This window comes from Nycticebus coucang, chromosome 10, assembly GCF_027406575.1.
Source record: "Nycticebus coucang isolate mNycCou1 chromosome 10, mNycCou1.pri, whole genome shotgun sequence".
Taxonomy (NCBI): domain Eukaryota; kingdom Metazoa; phylum Chordata; class Mammalia; order Primates; family Lorisidae; genus Nycticebus; species Nycticebus coucang.
In genome coordinates, this window is record NC_069789.1 from 115,351,305 (window position 1) to 115,365,621 (window position 14,317).

General features: G+C 50.8%; 2 protein-coding genes and 1 pseudogene across 6 annotated transcripts; 1 reads left to right on the forward strand and 2 right to left on the reverse strand.

The window, feature by feature from the left end:
• Window positions 1-1,247: 1,247 nt before the first annotated feature.
• LOC128597768 (uncharacterized) lies at window positions 1,248-1,406 on the reverse strand (annotated as a pseudogene).
• Window positions 1,407-1,446: 40 nt separating this feature from the next.
• Window positions 1,447-8,332, reverse strand: BCL2L12 (BCL2 like 12). 3 transcript variants are annotated; one of them, XM_053606609.1, is made up of 7 exons: window positions 8,217-8,332; window positions 7,493-7,622; window positions 7,131-7,273; window positions 5,993-6,079; window positions 5,815-5,906; window positions 4,824-5,096; window positions 1,447-1,658 (listed from the first exon to the last, which is right to left on the reverse strand). In XM_053606609.1, exons 2-7 carry the CDS (start codon window positions 7,597-7,599, stop codon window positions 1,608-1,610), a joined length of 753 nt encoding a protein of 250 aa, XP_053462584.1. In that variant the 5' UTR covers window positions 7,600-7,622; window positions 8,217-8,332; the 3' UTR covers window positions 1,447-1,607. The 3 variants fall into 3 exon arrangements, with proteins under 3 accessions (XP_053462584.1, XP_053462583.1, XP_053462585.1); XM_053606608.1 differs by having other exon boundaries at window positions 7,493-7,607; window positions 8,217-8,329; XM_053606610.1 differs by having other exon boundaries at window positions 1,447-4,353; window positions 7,493-7,607; window positions 8,217-8,298.
• A 102-nt stretch (window positions 8,333-8,434) lies between these two features.
• Window positions 8,435-14,076, forward strand: IRF3 (interferon regulatory factor 3). 3 transcript variants are annotated; one of them, XM_053606577.1, is made up of 8 exons: window positions 8,435-8,632; window positions 9,377-9,549; window positions 10,172-10,346; window positions 10,428-10,501; window positions 11,102-11,291; window positions 11,434-11,814; window positions 13,217-13,332; window positions 13,821-14,076. In XM_053606577.1, the coding sequence occupies exons 2-8, from the start codon at window positions 9,385-9,387 to the stop codon at window positions 14,004-14,006; spliced, it is 1,287 nt and encodes a 428-aa protein (XP_053462552.1). In that variant the 5' UTR covers window positions 8,435-8,632; window positions 9,377-9,384; the 3' UTR covers window positions 14,007-14,076. The 3 variants fall into 3 exon arrangements, with proteins under 3 accessions (XP_053462552.1, XP_053462554.1, XP_053462553.1); XM_053606578.1 differs by having other exon boundaries at window positions 8,436-8,632; window positions 10,431-10,501; XM_053606579.1 differs by lacking the exon at window positions 11,434-11,814 and having other exon boundaries at window positions 10,431-10,501.
• The last annotated feature ends 241 nt before the right edge of the window (window positions 14,077-14,317 follow it).

A 14,317-nucleotide genomic window follows, 5' to 3' on the forward strand; every position in this document is an offset into this window, starting at 1 on the left:
TGGCTATGGGTCTTCCCCGACACCCTATTTTCTTCCCGGGTCTCCAAGTTGGTACAGTCCCGCCTCCCACCCAGATATCAGGCCGACCATTGGACTTCCCCTCCCACAGCCTGTCAGTCTCCTGTCCCGCCCCTCCTCTCCCTCCCGGCCAGTAGCCCAGACTCTTCCCAGATGACCTGGCACCTCCCCTGTTCACAGCCTTACCCTAGCATTATGCACTAAAAAAGGGAGATATGGCTCTAAAAAGGTTACAAAGTCAGGCGAGGTGGCTCACGCCTGTAATCCCAAAACTCTGGGAGGCCAAGGTGGGTGGATTGCCTGAGCTGACGGGTTAGAGACCAGCCTGAGCAAAAGCAAAACCCTGTCTCTAAAAATAGCCAGGTGTTATGGCCAGGCCTGTAGTCCTGAGGCAAGAGAATCGCTTGACCCCAAGAATTTGAGGTTGCTGTGAGCTGTGATGGTACAGCACTCTCCCAAGGGCAACAAAGTAAGACTGTCTCAAAAAAATAATAAATATTTTATTTATTATTATTATTGTAGAGACAGAGTCTCACTTTATCGCCTTCAGTAGAGTGCCGTGGCATCACACAGCTCACAGCAACATCCAACTCCTGGGCTTAGGCAATTCTCTTGCCTCAGCCTCCTGAGTAGCTGGGACTACAGGCGCCCACTGCAACACCCGGCAATGTTTTTTTGTTGCCGTTTGGCTAGGGCCAGGTTTAAATGCACCACCCTCCGTATATGGGGCCGGAGCTCTACCCACTGAGCCTCAGGCGCCACCTTATTTTATTTAAAATAAAATAAATAAAAAGGTAGTCCAAGCTACTTGGGAGGCTGAGGCAAGAGAATTGCTTAAGCCCAAGAGTTTGAGGTTGCTGTGAGCTGTGATGACACAGTACTCTACTGAGGGCAACATAGTGAGACTGTCTCAAAAATAATAAATAAATAAAAATAAAAAGGTGACAGGTAGATGAGAAGAAACTAGCAAAAGGCTTGGAAGGGGCAGTGAGAGGAGACATCAAGAAGGGAGTGGTGTCCTAGATGTCCGTGAAGGAAGACTGTAACTTTATTCTGGAACTAGCCAGAAAGACTCCATAACCATCAATGCAAGATTAGCGGAAATAATCAAATCGTGTAAAAGAAAAAAAGTAATTCGCTGGAATGGTATATACAGATGTATTCAAATATCTTGTATATCCAGGTGGCAGGCTCTTATAGGTATTCCAACCAAATAAATATCTCTAGAATGAGTGAACACATTTTTTCTTCAATTTATAAACCACATATATCTCTGAACCAAATCTCCTCTACTTAGAACTTAAGTTCTTTTTTTTTAAGTTTTCAATTAGCAATAATCATGCCTCGGATAAACCTCATTGGCTATGATACTGCCACTGCACAAAGCTAGAACTTAAGTTCTTGAATGAAGGAACAAACAACAAATATTTTCAAAAGCTTTTAATATGAAAAGTTTGAAACAACTTTTTGGCAAAAACAGGTAGGGCAGCCACCACCCCACATCCCTGAGTGGAACAGGAAGGCTTTGAAAAGCACATGAAGAGGGCATGGACATGAGGTCCAATCTTGAGCAGCTTCTAATGAAGATCTCAGTCTAAGGGTAAGTTCAAGTCCACAGGTGAAATAGCCAAGATGCCCTCCTGGAGGGGGAAAATGGCAGAGCTCAGTGAGCAGGAAAGGTGTCGTCCACTTAACAGTGTGGACGACAGCCCAGTCACATCAGCCCAGTCACATCAGAGACAGAGGATGGCAAGAAACTAGAAAGGGGAGGGGTACTGAAACCTACAGAAGGGGTCAGACCTAGATGGAGGGGGACAGGGACTAGGGGATGAAAGAGAACTAGGGAAGGGAGAAAGACAGAGGGGTGGGGGTTCACAGCACTAGAAGAGGGTGGACGGAGTTGAGAATAGGAGAACAAAGACTCAGAGAGGGAGAACAGAGTCTTGTGATTTTAATGATTAAGACCCATGGCTTTGTATCCACTTTTTTTTTTTTTAAGACAGAGTCTCAGGGCAGCACCCATAGCTCAGTGGGTAGGGCACTGGCCTCATACACAGAGGCTGTTGGGTTCAAACCTGGCCCAGGCCAGCTAAAACAATGACAACTGCAACAACAAAAAAAGATAGCTGGGCATTGTGGCGGGCACCTGTAGTTCCAGCTACTTGGGAGGCTGAGGCAAGAGAATTGCTTAAACCCAGGAGTTGGAGGTTGCTGTGAGCTGTGATGCTATAGCACTCTACCCAGGGTAACAGCTTGAGACTCTGTCTCAGAAAAAAAAAAAAAAAAAGACAAAAGTCTCACTTGGTCACCCTTCATAGAATGCCATGGCATCTTAACTTACCTCAAACTCTTGGGCTCAAGCAACCTCAAACTCTCGGGCTCAAGCAATTCTCTTGCCTCAGACTCCCAAGTAGCTGGGACTCAGGCACCTGCCACAATGCCCAGTTATTTTTTAGAGTCAGAGTCTTGCTCTTGCTCGGGCTAGTCTCAAACTCGTGAGCTCAGGCAATTCACTCGCCTCGACCTCCCAGGTGCTGGGACTACAGGCATGAGCTACCTCGCTCGGCCTTGTGTCCAAATTCTGATTCCAATATTTTCCCTCTCAGCCTCTAGAAGATGAGGATGAAAGAACCCCATGAAGTTGTTGTGGGGTTTAAATGGGATCATTCCCTTGAAATCCTCACAGAGGACATAGCCCTCCAGAGTACTCACCCAAGCTGACCTGTTATCACTCCTATAAAAAAATAACAATTTTAGAGATTAATAACTTTCTTCCCTGAACTTACATCTACCAGTCCCCTCAACATTTGATTTGAGGTCTGAAAGGCATTTCTTTTTCTTTCTTTTTTTTTTTCTGAAGTAGAGTTTTACTCTGTTACCTATGCTAGACTACAGTGGCGTCATCATAGCTCTCACTGCAACCTCTAACTCCTGGGTTCAAGTTATCTTCCTGCCTCAGCCTTCCAGGTGGCTGGGAATACAAGTGTGTGCCACACCTGACTATTGTCCCAGCTGGTCTTGAATTCGAAGCCTCGAGCCATCCTCCTGACTTAGCCTCCCAAAGTGCTAGGATTATAGGCATGAGCCACGGCACCCAGCTGGCATTTACCCATTAACTGGAATCATCCTCCAGTTCCAATCATCTCTGACGTCCTCAAACTTGCTACCCCCATGTTAACCCCACTCCCTAGCCCTCCTTCTTCCCTATCTCCGGGATTTTAGATGCAGCCCTGCAGCTGCTTAGGCCAACATCCTTTTCTCTGTCCTCACAACTGGCTCACTAATGAAATATGTCAGCTGTACCTAGAAATTAAATCCAGAATCCTCCACTAACCCCCCATTAGTCTGATTTACTGTCATCTCTTCCCTGCATACCCTATTTCCACCCTCGCCCCATATAGTCACCTCCCGACAGGGCTGCCAGGAGGTTCTTGTCAGTTCAAGTCTCTGCTGCTCAGAGACCTTGGCTGACTCAGAGACGAAGTCCAAGTTCTCACAATAACCAAAAGGCCCTGCATAACATGGCCACTTCTCCTTTCCCTCTAGCCTTTCTAGCTGCAGCCCTACTACCCTCTTCAAACACACCTGGCCAGCTCCTACCAGTGAAGCCATGGTCACATTCCGAGGGCCTGGCATGCGTTCTCTCACTGCATCTCACAGAGACTCAGGAGGCAGGTAAGTGAAACAGTGCCTATTGAACTAGAGGGAAAACTGGTGCTCAGGGAGAGGAGGACAGTAGTCAAGCCAGTCAGAGTGCTGGTGCCCAATCTAACTCTGAGAACAGTAGTACAAATAAAGTAGTGAGTAAAAAGAAAGTAAGACTCCTTGGTTTTCTAAAGCTGATACATTAAGAGTCAGGGGAAGCCAACAAACAAAAATAAGTAAGAAAACAAGTCAATTCTACCATCTGTTAGAAGGTGCAGAGTGCAGCAGAAGGAAAAGTAAAGCAGAAAAAGGGGGAAGGGGAGTGGGTGGGAGGGTATGGAGGTGGCTTCGATTCTAAAGGGGGAGCAGGGAAGGCCTCACGGAGGATGATACCACAGCAGAAGGAGCAAAGGAAGTGAAGCAGGGGGTTACCTGGGGAAGGGCATCATGACAGGAATCATTGGAGGGGCAGACAGTAACCATATTATCACTGAAACAAATGCCCACAGTATGCCGGGCAGTGCACCAAGTACTTACCAGGATGATCCCACTTTATTTATTTATTAATTATTTATTTTTATTTAATTTTATTTTGAGACAGAGTCTCAAGCTGTTGACCTGGGTAGAGTACCGTGGCATCATACAGCAATCTCCAACTTGGGCTCAAGCGATCCTCTTCCTTCAGTTTTTCTATTTTTAGTAGAGACGGGGTCTCGCTTTTGCTCAGGCTGGTCTCAAACTCATGAGCTCAAGCAATCCACCCACCTTGACCTCCCCAAGTGCTAGGATTACAGGCGTGAGCTACCGTGCCTGCCGATGATCCCACTATTTTTTTTTTTTTTTTGTGATCCCACTTTAATCATCACAGCAGCCCTTTGAGGTAGTACTACCACTTTCCCTACTCTACCAAAGAGGAAACTTAGGCCCAGGGAGGGACAATCACTCATCTCAAGACTCCCAGCTATTAGTGTTTACCAGTGGTTTAAGCCAGGCATAGCGTTTGCAGTGCCTGGTGTACACTAGGTGCTTGACACAGCACGAACGCACAGTAGAGATGGGAGAACACATAAGGTCTGAAAAGAAACCTAAGAAGCCCCAGGCCCCCCTCCATCACATTAAGTTTGCGTAAAGTGAGAACCGGAAAGGTTTCTTAGGCTCACCCAGCCCCCGTGGGCCTGGATCCAAGGCGCGAAGCTGTGCACGTGTTCCACACTGAGTCCTGCCAGGTTGCCCCCCAGACCAGCTACACGCCGGCTCAGCTCCATGGCCAGAGCCAGGCGGGCCAGAGGCTCTGGGGAAGGTGGCGGCGGCCCAGGGCATATGCGTCTTGGGTGAGAACTGTCCTCACGGCTGGAGAACAGTTCCACTAGGCGAGAGAAAGAGCCAGTGGACAGGCGCACCAGTCTGCTGCGCAGGGCGGGGTCGGAGGCCAGCTGTGGGGTGGGGCAGGGAAGAGGCAAAGTACCCATCAGTCACGCCCTTGCCACGGGCCAATAGGAAGCTCGGAGGCGTGGCTCCCCAGTTCTAAACTCTAAACCTCTAAGCCACACCCCATCCATCACATCAGCCAATCATAAACCTGACTATGCTTGCTGCCAACTTCTTCCAGAATGGTAGCCTAGAACCTGAGCCTCTAGGCCACACCCCTGCGAAACCCCCAACAGCCACTCAGGGACAAGCTCTATTTTGAGTTCTAGAAAGCTTATCTTCTAGTCAAGCCTCCACTAGGTATCCCCAGTCGGAGACCCTAGGGCCAGACTAGGATCTACAACAACCTTGCCCTCTACTATACAATATCATAGGACCATGTACTTGGCTGAGGATGCCGAGCCAACCAGGTGCCAGGACAAGGTCATGAGACATGTCTTCTCTGGAAGTCCATTTCCCCTACATTCTAAGTCATGGCCTACAGTGATCAAGGAAATCTTAGACACTCTCCCACAGCCACCTTCACTTTCCCCAATTTGGCCCAGTATCTCCTAGACCATGTTTTTGATGGCCACACCCCTGCATTTAGGCCACACCCTCTAACAATCAATAAAAACCACAAATATAAAGTACAGCACTTGTCCCGGATCCAGCTTATGATCCCAGTGGTCCACCATCCCACAACTTCTGAACCCTACAAAGGGTAGAACAGATGCTCATCACCTTCTGGTTGATGACTTCTGCCTCCTCCTCCAACAAAGCCACCAGCCTCCGCAACAGGGCTTCCTTCTCCGTGGGTGGGGGACCATGTAACTCTGGAGGCATAAGAGAATTTGGCTGGGGGCAGAACCCTAACTACTATCTTACCCCTATCCTTCTCCAGGGCTCCTCTGCACCTCACCTGGGCTAGGTGGAGATCTCAGTTGCTCTTGGACCAGTTGTTCTAGCCTCTGGGCTACCAGGGTATAGAAGTCTGGAGTGGCTGGGCCTGGGGTAAAAAGAGTTAACGATGGGTCTTCCAAGACATCAGGGACTTATGGATTCTCTCTCTCTCCCAACCACCTTGATAGGCAGTAATGATTGTGAAGCAAGCAAAGTTGGTAAAACAAACAAACAAAATAACAACAACAAAAAAACCCCAAAACCCCTCCTCTTTCCCCTTTATCATATCCCAAAACTGGACCTTGAATACTATCTCATCCAAGGAAGGCAAGCATAAGGCATTCCTTCTATTACCACTCTATCCCTCACCATTGCAGGCATCAGCAATTGATCACAGCATTCCTTTCCCCAACTATGAACTCCCTTTCAAGCTAACAGTCCCAGCAACCATTACTAGTCTATCCAGGTTCACATATAAGAAGAAGCCTCTTGGTCACTCTTGATCAAGTCCAAGACCATCTACAATTCCTAGTCTGCTTCTAAAAACTAGACAAGTAGAAACAGAGGATTTTCCTCAGGGTCATACAACCAAAACAGCCAAGGAGTTGTGATTGAAAAGCAGGTCTCGGGGGGCGCCTGTGGCTCAGTCGGTAAGGTGCCAGCCCCATATACCGAGGGTGGCGGGTTCAAACCCGGCCCCAGCTGAACTGCAACCAAAAAATAGCCTCCAGCTACTTGGGAGGCTGAGGCAAGAGAATCGCTTAAGCCCAGGAGTTGGAGGTTGCTGTGAGCTGCGTGATGCCATGGCACTCTACCCGAGGGGCATAAAGTGACACTCTGTCTCTACAAAAAAAAAAAAAAAAAAGAAAAGCAGGTCTCCTGCCTTTCTATTAGGGGTTATCATGGCTACAAAAATTCTATAGGCAGGGACACATTTATGGAAGGAAAAAAATAACTAGATAGAAAGGGATCAAATGCCTTCTGAAAGGCAACTCACAGAATTGACAGAAATCTAATTTGAGAGTAGCAGCGGGGAGAGAACAGGTCAGGGTTGGTGCTGAAGACCCCACACAGCTACCTCTTAGCTGAGTGATCTTAAACTAGCACCTTATCCTATGCCCTGCCCGTTTCATGAATGATCTAAGGGAATCTCTTACCAGGCTCTGAACCATAGCAGGGACGGAGGGGCAGGGAGCAGGGCCGAGGGGACTCAGGGGGAACTGCTCCTCGTCCCAGGGGGCAGGGAAGACATCTTCGAAGGCGACTCAGGAAGTCTGTTGGTTCCTCTTGGACAGGGTTCCTGGGGAGGAGAACCTCAGAGAGTGATACCAGAGATAACCCCCTGCAAAAAGTTCCTCCCCCACTCCGCACCCCTCGGCTGAGGACTTCTCTCTCTCCATCCCCAGGGACAGAGAATAGAGCCAGATATAAAGAAAAGAGAAAGGCTAAGACCAAGAGCAAGATAGAGAGGAACCCACTCTAAAGACTTTCCACAAGGGAGAAAGGCAACTCCTCTTACCTGGGTGGGGTTGTAACAGGGGATCCGGCAGCCTCACCCCGCCTAAGAAAGGCAGCTAGGACCCTCAACGTGTCTTCTCGGAGCCCCAGCTCTTCCGAGCCTGCCATGGAGGCACCTGTGAGAGAGGGGGCTAGAGGGTGGACTCTAGGGTTCAGTAACAAGTGGAAGATTGGGGGCCAGAACTTGTGAATCTGAAGAAGGGAACGTGCTGAGGGCCTGGACTACTGGATCCTTTGAAGAGCTCTGGTCTGGGGACCCAGACTCTCGAGTCCCCAGAGAGAAAAGGGATGAGAAACAAGACCCCTTGATTCCTAGGAAAAGAGGGGGATGGGGGCCCGGATTCAGGGGTCTAAAGGAGGAGGGAGCTGAGGTCTCGGACTTCTCAGTCTGAGATAGAAGGAAACTAGAGTCCCAGACCCTTGGATCCCCTAAGAAGAGGGTCCTGAGGATTCCTGGATTCTTAAGGAGACATATGCCAAACTTCTAAAGCCATTAGAGCAATGGGAACTACCAATCCCAGCAAACTTCATGGCAAATATTCCCCTAGGTCCGTGCTTGTTCGCCGCTCAGGCTTCTGGGAGGTGTAGTTCCAACTATCTGAGGCTGGATTCCTGGGGACCCTGAACACTTGGATGTCGGGGAATCGGTACCGGGGTGCCTCATCCTGATTCTTGGGCCCATCCTCTTTCCTCCTCTTCCCAGTTTTAGCCAACACCCAGCTCACCTGATCTGGGGCCCCGCCGCCACCACCTCCTCCACCGAATTTGTTCAAACTTTTATTAGTTCAACTTTCCCGCGCCTGCGCACTAGGCACGGGTTCGTAACTGCCCCAACGTAGAGGGGACCGAGCGCAGGATGCCCATCTAATTTGCATATGACGTTCCCAGCATGCCGGTGTCCGGAAAGCCCAAAAAGGGCAATAGGGAGGGGGCGGGTCCTGGCTCACCGGACGGCCCCTTTAGTTCTGGGGTTGTCACCCAAAGGATGATAAAGTTGCTTGTATTTCAAGAAATCGAAAATAACGCTCTCTAAAGTCCGGCCGTCGGGAAGGGGGGTTCCCAGCTTCGAGTTTGAGAACTATCCGATCGCAAAGACAGGGTTGAGCCCCTGCACCCTGGGCGCCCCAACTGTCCGCCATAGGTAACACGGAAGAGCCGGGGAGATAGTGGCGTACGGAAGTGCGGAACGGGAGCAAGGATGGGTCTGCGCTGCTAATGGAAAGGGAGGCTGTGTACTCTTGGGAAAGGGAGGCAGGAGGGAGCTACAATGGCCGACCCTGGAAGCGGCTATAGAAAAACTGTAGAAACGGAGAAAGAGAGGAAGCGTCTAAACTGAGAGGACCTAGGAGAGGGAAAGGTGGACTCTGCAAATGGGAAGTCGTTCACTGTAAAAAGTTGGGAGGTGCCCTGGAGGAGGGAGGAGGCTGGCTGTTTGTGTGTGTGTGGGGGGGGGGGTTGTGGATTTGGTTCCACGCTAGAAACAGGTAGAGGGATCTTCTCTGGGAGAACGGTAGAAGGGAGTCTACACTTGGATAAGTGCAGGAGGTAGGAGTTTATGCGTGATTAGTGTCTGCATTGAAATAACTAGGGAGAAAAGGCTCTACCTTGAAAGTGGCGCTACCTGTTTTAGTTGATGTGGGGAAAAAGTAAAGGATCTGCGCTGAAGACAAAGGGGAACTGTCTATAGTGTTTATGGGAGGGAGTCCGTGCTGACTAGGAAGACTCTGGACGACTGGGAGGAGAGGCGCTTTCCTATTTGTAGCCTAGGAAAAGACGGGTGAAAGACGTGCGCCGTGGCTCGTGAGAGGGAGGTCTGGATGTGGAAACCCTAGGCCAGGAGGTCTCGGGAGGCTGCCTGTGCCCAGGAATTGCCCTGTGCGCGCAGGTGGGACCATGGGAACCCCAAAGCCGCGGATCCTGCCCTGGCTGGTGTCACAGCTGGACCAGGGGCAGCTGGAGGGCGTGGCCTGGGTGAACGAGAGCCACACACGCTTCCGCATTCCTTGGAAGCACGGCTTGCGGCAGGATGCCCAGCAGCAGGATTTCGGCATATTCCAGGTGCGTGCGCCCTAGAGCGCGGGAAACCGAGGGCAGCGCACCCGGCTGGATGGACTCTGAAGGGGTGGGGCCAAGGAGGCGGGATTAGCACGGGAGGAGCAGGGTGGTGCTAACATTGGTGGGTGGAGTTAGAACGGGAGGGGCGGGGACTTGCAGGATTGGTGGACTAATGGTGGGGCACAGGCGGGTTAGGAGAAGCCTGCTTCTGGGAATAGAACCTGCAAACTGGCGCCAAGGAAATGGACCCTAGGGGCAGGGAACTCTCTCAGGGAGAGGCTTATGGATGTAGGATTCTGGGGGTGGTTCTTGGAACATTAGAGGCAAGACTCAGAGCCCCAAATCTGGGGTTACTACCTACCAAATTATAATACACCAGTCACGGTAAACAAGACTGAGGCTGTGGGGTTAATACAGAGGGTGTCCGGGGGCTGATGGTGCGAAGTAGGACCTGGAGTGGAGGTGAGGGGTAAAAAAGGGTGGCAGGGAAATTTGCGGATGGAAACTTGGGAGTTAGAACTTGCCAGGGAGACAGAGTAGTGTTAGTTGAGGAGGCAAGGTTAGGCCCCTAAGGATGGAATCTAAGTCATCTTTTCCCATTATCCTGACATCACCGTTACCCCAGGCCTGGGCTGAGGCAAGCGGTGCCTACACTCCGGGGAAGGATAAGCCCGACCTGACAACCTGGAAGAGGAATTTCCGGGCTGCCCTGAACCGGAAGGAAGGGGTGGTACGGTTAGCAGACGACCGGAGCAAGGACCCTCATGACCCACATAAAATCTACGAGTTTGTGACCTCAGGTGTGCCAGAACAGGGCTTCTCTTGGAGCACTGGGATCTCAGGATTACCAACATCCTTACCCCACTCACCACTTTTCTTAGCAGGAGGTGGAAACTCTTCCCAGTCCAACACTTTGTCAGACACCAGTGGTGGAGGCAGTACCTTTGATACCCAGGTGGGACTGTGCCCAAACCTCAACCCATCCCCAGGGGCCTGTTCAGGCCTCTTCCTTTCCTTCTCAACTATCACCCTGGCCTCCAGTCTGTCCTCTACCAGACCTAAAGCTCACCCTGTCCCTCCTCTGCCCATGACTCTGAGCCATCTCAGAAAAAACTCAAGAGTTTTCATTGGGCATTTAAGGCCCTATTATACCTTTCAGGATTTCAAAGCCTTCCTCAGTTTGCAGGGTGCCTTCAGCATCTCAAAAACTCAAAAACTCAAAACCTCCCTCTCTCAATCTTGCTGATGTCTGTGGCAGGGAAGTGTCCCTCTGAAATACTGCTCAGCCTGCCCTGCCCAGGTCTTGCAAAGAGCCAGACTGTTGGGATGGAATTAGCTACTCCCATGCCATGGCAGCAGCCAGCATTCATTATACCATATATTTTGCTGTTAGTGCCAGTGGCTGGCTTTGCCCCCAGACTGGAAGACCCTTGAGGGCAAGCTCAGGTCTAACCACATCTATGCACCTCCACATTGCTGTACATAAAACCTGGTCTACATGAAGTCACTAGAAAAGGCTGTTGAAACGTCCAGCTCTTTTTTTCTTCTCCATCAGGAAGACATTCTAGAGTTACTGGATAGCATGGTCTTGGCCCCACTCACAGATGGAAGGCCCCCAGGCCTGGATGTGGACACTGAGCCCCACTCTCAGCTCTTACTGAGCCCCAACTCGGACAATTCCGCTCCCTGCCCATACCTGGCGCTTCCTGAAAACCCACTGAAGCGACTGCTGGTGCCAGAGGAACGTGAGTGTCAACTGTGGCTGGGAAGGGGCTGAGGCTAGAATAGTGGTCCCAACCCTCCTCACACTCTTCCCCCTTCACACCGCTCTTTCTCTCTCTCCCTCTCCTCCTTCACACCACTGCTCCTGCTGCTGCTACTGCTCAGAATGGGAGTTCGAGGTGACAGCCTTCTACCGGGGCCGCCAAGTCTTCCAGCAGACCATCCTATGCCCAGGGGGCCTACGGCTGGTGGGGTCCGAAGCAGCAGATAGGATGTTTCCTGGGCAGTCAGTAACACTGCCAGACCCTGGGACATCCCTGACAGATAGGGGAGTGATGGGCTACGTGAGGCATGTGCTGAGCCGCCTAGGTGGGGGACTGGCTCTGTGGAGGGTCGGGCAGCGACTTTGGGCCCAGCGACTGGGGCAATGCCACACATACTGGGCCATGGGTGAGGAGCTGCTCCCCAACAGCGGGCATGGGCCTGCTGGTGAGGTGCCTAAGGACAAGGAAGGAGGTGTGTTCGACCTGGGGCCATTCATGGCAGGTGAGTGAGGCGGGGGCTTTGTTCTGCTGAGTGGAAAGAACTCTGGGCTGGGCTGGGTGTGATGGCTCATGCCTGTGATCCTAGCACTCTGGAAGGCTGAGGCGGGTGGATAGCCTGAGCTCAGGGGTTCAAGACCAGCCGGAGCAAGAGTGAGACCCCTGTCTCTTAAAAAAAAAAAAAAAAAGGCGGGCATTGTGGCAGTTGCCTGTAGTCCCAGCTAATTGGGAGGCTGAGGGAAGAGAATCACTTGAGCCTAGGAGTTTGAGGTTGCTCTGAGCTATGATGACACCATGGCACTCAACCCCAGAGCAACTGAGTGACACTCTGTCTCAAAAAAAAAAAAAAAAAAAGAACTCTGGGCTCGGGACTGGAGCCAGGCATGGTGGCTCACACCTGTAATTCCAGCACTCTGGGAGGCTAAGGCAAGTGGATTGCTTGAGCTCAGGAGTTCAAGACCAGCCTGAGCAAGAGTGAGACCCTGTCACTACTAAAACTAGCTGGGCGTGGTGGTGGGCGACTGTCCCAACTACTCGGGAGGCTGAGGCAAGAGAACTGCTTGAGCCCAGGAGTTTGAGATTGCTGTTAGCTGTGACACCATGGCACACTACCCAGGACCACAGAGGCTGTCACACACACAAAAAAAAACAACTCTGGACTCAGAGTCTTAGTTTGAGACTGAATTCAGACCCTCATCTCCAGAGCAACAGACTTGACTGCTTTGAGCCTGTCAAGTCTAAGACAGTCTTCTCTTTCTACCCACTCCCAGAGCCGGTATGAAGCACACAGGCCAGTTCAGAGAAAGTGCTCAGGGAATTAGCTACCATTATCACTGTCCTTATGGTTAATTAGGGTGGATAGATAAGCTAGCAAGAAAGAAAAGTCCCTTACAGTTTTGCTGTCCAATAAACATTACAGTGATGGAAATATATTTGTATTGTCCAGTACAAAAGCCACTAGCCACAAGGGGTTTTTGAGCACTCAAATGAGGTAAGAGCAACCAAGAAAGTGAGTCTTCTATTTTATTCACTTTAGTTACAATTTAAATTGAAATATCCACATATGGCTAATGGCTACATACTGGACAGCACAGCCTTAGAGTGCTGAAGAGCAGTTGATACCAGCCACCTTCTATTCCTGACTCTATGACTGAGCATCCTGAGGGGATAGACTCCCCTGTCTGGGCCTGTCCCATGCTGAATGCTGAGGGTAAGGGGTAGGGGTGTTCTTCCAGCACTTAACTAGAAAGAGGAGAAACACAACAGAACCGCAGGGACATTCCCCAGTCTCCTGGTTGTTGTGCAGAGGGCTTTAGGTAAGGAGAGGTGGTGAAGCTATTAGGTTTGGGGGGAGGGATGGGTAGAGGGTCTCTTTCACATTTCTGACTAGGTTCCTGGGCCCCCAGATCTGATTACCTTCATTGAAGGAGGCGGACACTCACCACGCTATACCCTCTGGTTCTGCATTGGGGAACGGTGGCCTCAGGACCAGCCATGGACCAAGAGGCTTGTTATGGTCAAGGTACCTGTAGTCCTGGGTCCCTGGGGCTGATCAGTGGTCTTACAAAGAAAAGTAGCTTCCTAAAACTACAACTCCCAGAAGCCCCTGAAGTGTCTCTGTAATTAGCACTTCCTTACCTCCAGGAGCTTCTGGATGACCTTCCCATGGCCCTACCCCCAAAGTCTGCTTTGAACTATAAAACTGTGTTGAAGTTGGTGGACTGTAAGTCCTCACAGCTTCTGTGAGGAACTGCAGCTCCCAAAAGTCCAGATCACAAACTGCTTAACCCTGACTTCTAGAACCCTTCCAGCTTCCTCAGTCCTAGGAACAGCTCTCTGGCTTCCCTTGTTTGTGAATATAGGGAAAATTTCAACTCCCAGCAGACCTTGTCCTATGGTTCATCCTAGATGACAGCAGGGGTTGCTGGGAGTTATAGTCTCAGCCCCTGCCCCCTCCCACAGACAGACAATGGTTGGGTGTTTTTCCTGATGTGTTTTCTCCTCCTGCAGGTTGTTCCCACATGCCTCAGAGCTCTGCTAGACATGGCCCGGTCAGGGGGGGCCTCCTCACTAGAGAACACCGTGGACCTGCACATTTCCAACAGCCAGCCACTCTCCCTCACCCCTGACCAGTACAAGGCCTGCCTCCAGGACCTGGTTGAGGACATGGATTTCCAGGTCCTTGGGGATGCCTGAGTACTTGGTCTGGTCCTCATAGGTGCAGGCCCCTAACTCTCCACCTCAACCAATAAACTAGTTCCGGTGACCACTTGTGTGAGTCTGGTGTTGGGTGTCCCCAGGCCAGCATTGACCGACACTGGCTATTAGTCCTGCCTGGGGGTTATCAGTGTATAAATCCGTGCAGCTAGCAACAACTCAGGTGGCCAGTGCAAAAGCATCCAGCACTGCGGGGAGCAGCAGACTCTCATTACCTCCTTATTCTTCCCAGGGACCTGACAGAAAGGTGGCAGTTCACCCCTATTTTAAGACCAACATATCCTGAGGTA